The sequence below is a fragment of the Neopelma chrysocephalum genome, unplaced genomic scaffold (assembly GCF_003984885.1).
Source record: "Neopelma chrysocephalum unplaced genomic scaffold, ASM398488v2 Primary Assembly neopelma1_147, whole genome shotgun sequence".
In the NCBI taxonomy this organism is placed as follows: Eukaryota; Metazoa; Chordata; class Aves; order Passeriformes; family Pipridae; genus Neopelma; species Neopelma chrysocephalum.
This window is the reverse complement of record NW_020897809.1, coordinates 13,377,635-13,385,488: the sequence shown is the minus strand read 5'-3', so window position 1 is coordinate 13,385,488 and position 7,854 is coordinate 13,377,635. Positions and strand designations below refer to the sequence as shown.

Genomic DNA, 7,854 nt, shown 5'->3' with positions numbered 1-7,854 from the left:
CTGAACAGTTTCAAGTGAATGGCTTCCCTCATGCATTAACATATCATTTATGCAATATCTGTACATGTAAGGTAGTGTCAGTCTTCCAGACACAGGAAGTAGCCTATGGAAACATAAATCTCTTTGTCGGTATTTTAATACAAATCTGAAAATGCCAGTTTACACATTTAAGAAGCTGTTACAAACTGTCGAGAAAAAAAATATGTATCTCGTGAATTAATGAGGCTTCCTAAAGACACAAAGTGTGTCTTTACACAGCAAGATACGCTGGTGAGAGGGGAGCAAATAGGGCATGGCAGAGAGCACTTGCAGCTGCAGCACGGGGTTGTGTCCCAAAGGACGTCTCCCAGGGGAGGGAATATTGTCCCCATGCCCAGCACATATTCAAGAATATCTTTGTGTATTCAAATGGGAAGGGAGTGAGGTGGGAGTTACTTGTACTCACCCATTGACAAGAGCCTTCCTGTGTTTGCTGCGGCCGATGAAGTCCTGCTGCCAGAAGCTCCACGGATGATGATGGAGTCATTTGGGGTGCAAATAAATGAAGGTTAAATCCAGGCCTTGGCATTTCTGGGTAACCTGCACTCTGCTTAGTCCCTCTCCAGTCTTCTTCATTCGCTTGGTACAATTGGGCAACAACAGCAGCGCTGGCAGCAGAGCAGGGGAAAGGGGTCAGGTAGGACAGGTGGGGAAAGGAGAGCGCTAGAGAAAGAGGAAAGAGGTGCTGAATGGAGAAGAGACAGCAGGTAGGTGAGAATCCAGCAGCAAACACTCACTGTTGTTTGAAGAATTCCAACCTGTTGTGGTGAGAAGGCATATTCTGTAGGACTGAACTGGGGCTCTCCAAGGAAGAGCATCTACTTTACTTCCCCCCTTTAAAGAATTGAAATAGTGTGGAAATTAATATATAATCAGATCCATAATTACAGCCTAAACAGTCTAAAACACACATGATATTAGGCAGGTTGGGAAAATGACACAGTTTTCCTCAGCTCCTTGTGTTTCCCCTCCCAACAACTGCTAAACTCTCTCTCTTGAAGTTCATAACTTTCTTGTTACCAGGTGCTACTGCTCCATTTTTTTCCTCCAGAAAGTTGCCAGAAATGCAACAAGAGCCTCCCAGATCTTCTTGCTCCCTAAAGGAGGGAGAAAGCCAGTCCCCTTCTAACTTTGCTCTCCAAAGGTGCAGGAATTTGACAAAATACCTTTTGCCCTAATAAGGGCACTGCTGATTTCTTGAAGAAAATGTCCCAAAATAGGTTTTGCTGAACTTCCAATAAAATATTGGCATGTTTCTGAGGAAGCACTGGTAGACTCAGTGCCATGGTGGACTTCACAGGGAAGTCCTAGCAAGGGGATGGAGTCCTCAAGCTGGGCATGTCAGAGCTTGGGCCTCTCTAAAAGCAGAAAACCATGAGGACTTGTGTCCTCACAGCATCTGGTAGGTTCAGTTTCCTTCACGTGCGGCAGCGAGCCCTGAGAGCCCCATCTCACAGTGTATTATTTCCTCTCCTGCTTCGCCCTGGAAATTTAAATGGTTCCCACCACATGTGCTCCAGTTCTGTGCTGAAACAGAAACGTAAAATGTACCTGTATGAAACACTTCGCTGACCAGCTGCCCTTGGCCTTGCACACCCACATACCTGAGACACCCGTCTCCCAGATGTCTCCCAGATGTCTTCCAGCACTCCAGGGCTGCAGGACAGGGTACAATCAGCAAGTACAGCAGGTCACTGTCCTTGGGTCACCAGGTGTCACCCACAGCACCTCTGCCTTCAGAGGTGTCACCCTAAAACATTTATTTCAGGGTGACCAATGATGGAAGGATGAGCTAAAGGTATAAAATCCCCCTTTTTCTCTCAGAGGCCACAGTAACATTCAGCCCTACTTCCATGTCAAGCTCAGGTCTGCATTTTAACATATACATCGAGGAGACTGTGTCAAAAAAAATCTAATATTATGCTTTTGAATAGAGAATTTACCTAAGTAAATAATTATTTTTAAACCCAAGATTTAAGCAGCTTTAGTATTCCACATTATGCTAATGTTTGACAATTACTAAGTGTGGGTATCAGCCAGCATTTTTTTTTTAAGTTTAATTTAAAGCAATTTGACATGGAAAGGTTATTACTTTAGTTGCCAATAAAAGCTGTACTTTTAACATAAGTGTACACCAAGCCCTAGGGTATGTGACTATTATCTTTTCTGCAATTATGTGGTGTTCTACATAAATGTTTAAAAAAAAAAAAAAACTTAGAAATATCAAAAGTACTAACTTAGCTGCGATATAAAAGTTGAATAGCAGAGCCGGGAAGCCCGTCTCCCGCAGACACAACACAGGTTGAGGTTTCCTCCTAGAGGTACCGCCGGGAACGGCGCCTCCGCCCGCACGGCACCTCACAGCATCCCCCCGCTCCGCCAGGGCCGAGTGCACGATGCTGCCCTGAACGACCTCGCTCGTCACAGATGCTGCCATTCCTCAGCTTCATCCGCATTCCCCAAAAAGCTGCTTTTTTCCCCAAAAATATTTCCTTTTTTTTTTTTCCCCACGAGTATTTCCTGTTCTTTTCTGAGATCTTCAGTGCTAAGAGGGGAAAAGTCTTTTCTCACATCCTGCTTCACAGAATCACAGTGTGGTTCTGGTTGGAAGGGACCACAGTCTGTCTTCTGGTCTAAGCTCCCTGCTACAGCAGGGTCATCCCAGAGCACGTGGCACAGAATTGTATCCAGATGGTTCTGGAATATCCCCAGTGAGAAAGACTCCACACCCTTCTGGTCTCTGTTCCAGTGCTTGGTCACTGCAAAGGATAGAAGTTCTTCCCCATGTTCAGGTGGAACTTTCTGTGCATCAGTTACTGCCCCTTGCCTCTTGTCCTATTGCTTGGCACCATCAAGAAGAGCCTGGATCCATCCTCTGGTACCCTCCCTTCAGATACTTACACACACTGATATACACAAATCTGTGAGCATTGCTTTCCCCTCACAAATGGAAATTGCATCTTCCACTTGCTTTAGGGTGGTGTCTCCAGAAGAGACTCCATGGCTGTATCAATGAGGCTCCCTCTCAGCACAAGGCAGCATGCAGGGACCCCCACACCCAGGGAGTAGCCACCTCAAAGATCCCAACCCAAATGCCAAGTTTGGTCCTTATCAGACTGAAGCACCACAGCACAGGCACAGCCCTGCCCTTGAGTGGAAATCACTCATTTCCCTCAGAAAATTACATTTGAGACCATGAAGAGCCACAGTGCCATTGCTGGAGCTCCCAGATGGATGAACCCCTGGGTTCAAGGCCAGGATGGATGGGGCTTTGAGTAACCTGGTGTAGGGGAAGGCATGGCAGGGGAGTTAGAACTAGATCATCTTTAAGGTCCCTTCCAACACAAACCCTTTTATGATTCAACAGGAGTGTGGAGGAGAGAGATGAAAGTGTGTCCTTAGGAGGAGACAGGCCAGCTCACACATGCAGGGGGAGAGACGCTTCCCTCCTGACACCTGCTCTCCTCCAGGATCTGTTTCTTTGGCCAAAGGGAGGATGCCATGAAAGCCAAAAGTGCTGGGGAGTATCGGCCCATCATCCCAGGGACCTGGCAGCAAGTGCTCTATTCCCTTGGGCTGCTTAGTCCCGAGTCCCTCCTGTGTAATGAAGGGAGAGATGGCCCCTTCCATCAGCCTCTCTGGGCCAGCATGGGGCAGAGCCAGGGCCAACGTGGGCACGTGGCAATGTCTTCAAACACATCAGCCTGTGCAGGTAAACTCACTCCTCTGCTCTGCCCGCTCAGCCCTTCAAAGGCAGAGCCTTGGGGCAAACAGAATGGGGTGAGACACACTCTAGTCCAAACACCAGAGGCTGCTTACTTGGGAGATAATTTTGATATATGAGGTTGGTTTTTTTAAGTCTAGGTGTTTTTTTTCTGTCTGGGTTTTGTTTTTAACTTGAAGCTTGTGGAAGTCACAGCATGACCCTTGCTGGCTGAAAGGATTCTTCTCAAAACCAGTCGGCACCAGAGCAATGAACTTCAGCTTCCTGCAATGCCCTGCCAGCGCCTTTTGGTGCTGAACTGCAACCATCTCCAGACAGGGAATGGGAATTCAGCCTCAGTAGTCTGTTCAGCCCCAGCAGTCTGTTGAGTCCTTTGTCTTTCTACTGAGAAAGTGAAAACACTGGTCACAGTTCCTGTGCCAACTGCAGTTTGTGTTTCAAATTAACTAAAGTTCATTATTTTACACTTTAGGTAGGAGTTGCAACAAACTGTTCACCAGCAGTCCAAACAATAGTATACAAGCCCCTCTAGGATCCCTTGAAAGAGCTCCAGATGAGTTCACCAATGTTTGCACATTAACCTCTGGGTGAAAAGCCAGCCAGAGGGATGTGAGAACTCCACCGAGCCCTCCAGAGCATGACACAAAATGATGCAAGTGTGGGAGCTAGGAGAGAAAAGGTTTTGTGAGCCCAGAAAAAATAATAAAATGTTTAAATCCTTAATTGTTTTTCTTGAAGATTTATCCAAAATCGAGCTCTCCTTAAGCCTGTGAGTTTGCAGAGCATTGTCAATAAATTAGATCATGCACACAAGGCAAGGATTTCAAGCCAAAAAGCTCTAGCCCTGAGTCGCTTAACAGCAACATTCCCCAGAAAAAACGGCTCGAGATGAAACATGAGATACGTATTAATTATCAATGGTCTAATAGAAAATTTAATGAAGACAAGTATCTTCTTGCACTTTATCCACGATAACGATGATAGTACGTCAGCGAGGCGCATACCTTAGAACGTGGCAGTGAATGTCAAGTCTGAAGCCATTATAGCAATTCACCACAATAATGGCCAGCCAATGCATGGGCTCGTAGCACTTAATCAAAGTAATGACATCCATCCACAATTATTTATGTTATGGTAACAAAGAGCTGCCAAATGCAAAACAAATGACACGAGGATTTGCAAGTGAATTTCTTCCCGTAAATTCTCCTTAGGTTATGCTTAAGGGCCCTCAGGATGGAAGTCTGTGTATATCCAGACTGATATCAAAGCAGTGGGGTTGTTGTGCCACATTTTATTGCCTATAAGCAATGAACCCAACACTATCACCAAAATGAGGTCTTCAGCCAACACAACTGTATCAATATCATCTGAGCTGGCCTTGATTTACACTCAAGTCTCGTCTTCAGAATTTTACAGCAGGAAAAAAATTATATGGAAGACAACCTTTGCTTACATCTGTCTATCAAGAAAAACAAAGACCCAGTTGTATTAACACTTAAACATGCGTTTAACTTAAAGTATATGAGCAGTCCCCACTTACCTCAATGGGCTTTGGATTACAGCCATTATAATTACCGACCCTGATTCTCTATTAAGAGCAGTACGGTTCTTTCAGGGGCATTTATGTGGGTGTTTGTATAAAAACACTGTCAAAAACTAAAGAACACCAGTAAATATAAAATGGCAATGTTCAGGTTCAAATGTAATGAACTAATTTATTTTTTTTAACACTACATCCAACTGTTTTTCACCACGCACAGATGTCACTGGAACAACTTGAATACAAAAAAAATTGCCTAAGAACAATAAACTACACAGACCAGCTAATATTGATTGCTTTAAAAATGCCCCCCGTTAAACTAAATAATAGCCAAATCTCACTGCAGTAAATGTGCCTTTATATCATTAAATACTAATTTAACAGAAGTGTGACTGCATAGTGAAAAACATGAAAATGCTGGAACTGAAAGATTGCCTTTTTTTCCCTCTGCATTATACAAGTCTCCAAATTAACACCCAAAAGAAGAAAACAATAATTTCATATTAGATGGCTACTTAGTCACACAAGCCAAAGCTGGGCCTAGGCTAAACTCTAATACGCACTTTCCAAAGTGACCTGTGTGTCTCTGAGAGGGGAGGCTGGAGGATGCCCCTCACCACAGGCTCTGTCCGCCCTCGATGACCAGATTGTGGCCTGTCATGTAGTCAGAGGCTTCAGAGGCGAGGTAGACGACGGCAGCCTGCAGGTCGGTGGTCTGAGCCAGCCTCCCGGCGGGAATGTCGCCCATCCAGCGCTGCAGCAGCGGCCGCAGCTCCTTGGAGCGGATGAGCGGAGTGTCCACGATGCCCCTGCAAGGAGCGCACGCACCAAGAGTTTAGGAAGAAGAAAAGGCAGCACTTAGAGGTGTTTGAGATGTTAATTCAGAAGGAAAACTGTGGCATAACACAAAGGAGATGAGATGAGCACATCAGACCTGCTCTGCCTCTGCTGAAAGTCATGATGCAAACTTTCCTATCATTGCCTTTCACTGCTGAGGGGCAGCTTAGAGGTGTCCTTTAAAGTAAGTGCACAGGTACTATCTGCTTAGCTAATAGCAGAAGCCCCTTACTTTAAGGTCACCGGTTTAATCTTTTTTTCTAGAAAACAAGCATGGCATCGGAACCGAAAGCATCTTGAGTAGGGTCTGTCACGGCTCTTGGGAACCGTCGTCCCTCTACTAATTTCTCTTCTCATCACTCTGTAGCATAATGTCACACAGCGTTTGTGTACAGCCCAGAAACTGAAAACAGACCAACTTTCCATATGTCAAAAAATGAGGGAAACAAAAGCCAGCACCCTTCCGGGCACCAGACCCTCTCCACACAAAGAAGGAGAGGCAGGGATAAGCACAGCACAACCAGTGTGATCCCCTTAAACCAACACCCCAACAAATCACACTGATTTACCTGTTTTGCCTCTTTTACATCAATGAGTGACTCCACCACGTATTAAAACTCTGCTGAGTTCATTTTTTTCAGGTGCCCTAAAAATGAGTGATGCTGCAGGAAGCACAATGCAGGGCGAACATTTGGCTGGTTTTTCTGACTTTAACTGCGACTGATTTGTCATACTCCTCCTTAACAACATATTTGTATTTTGCAAAATGTATAATTTTTTCAGCCCCTGAACAAATATATTTACATAACTGTGTCTAACGAGAAATTACATTTAACTTCTCAGAAATGACAATAACTAAAACCTGAACTGCCAATTCCACTTCATTAGTGTGGTAGAAATGCATTCCAAATGTTAATAAAAATTCCAACATGCTGATAAATTAGCGCTTCTAAGGAGCATGTGACACCTTGGTTAACATATTCAACCTCAATTATATTTCTCTTCAGCACCCTGTTATCTGGAACCTTTGCTGGCAATCAGAGGTGCTGTTTTTCAGCGGCCAATTTTCTAGATAATGTAGCTTATCAACACTGTGGGTAAACTTGCCAATGAAATCAGGCTGCACTGAACCACACACACGCTAATTGCATCTCTTTTTTATGCATATTTACAGACTGTCACTTCAAAGAAATCAGTGGCCCATTGAGGCAGCCAGTTAGCTGGAAGAATTGCCTCTTGCAAATGAAAATTAGCAAACAAGCTAGTGATAAATATGAAATGAACAAAGTATAAAAATACCCGTTTTGTTCTGAAACTTCATTGGCATCCCAATTTAGACTTCCAAGGAAATAATTTTTTGAGACAGACTGGATTCTGGGTATGAGATCTACCTTTTGTTTTAAATGAAGGCTGAAATCTCCTATTTACTCTGTTACGAAGTGGAACTAATTCAGATTTTCCCCCAAACATTTCTGTTTGCACTAATCAGGCAGGATTTAAATATCAGCTTTATTTTTTATTGTAATTGTCAGTAAAGAGCAGAACAGTTCAGAAACACTGAGCAATGCAGCTTGTTTAAGTTCTGGCAACGTAACAAAACCAAGCACATTCCAGTATAGAACTGTGGACTTATTTCCTTTAAGCACAGCCTCCTGCTCTCCCTCCTTGCTTTTCCAAACTCCTCGAGAACTGGTTTTCTTCAGAGAGAAACGTG

General features: G+C 44.2%; 1 protein-coding gene across 1 annotated transcript in view; it reads right to left on the bottom strand.

Moving 5' to 3' along the window:
- Positions 1–5,916: 5,916 nt before the first annotated feature.
- Positions 5,917–7,854, bottom strand: part of LOC113976048 — a 35,918-nt gene continuing 33,980 nt past the window's right edge. The window contains exon 11 of the mRNA XM_027700804.1: positions 5,917–6,112. Within this exon, the coding sequence (XP_027556605.1) occupies positions 5,917–6,112 (196 nt within the window). The remainder of the gene's footprint in view (positions 6,113–7,854) is intronic.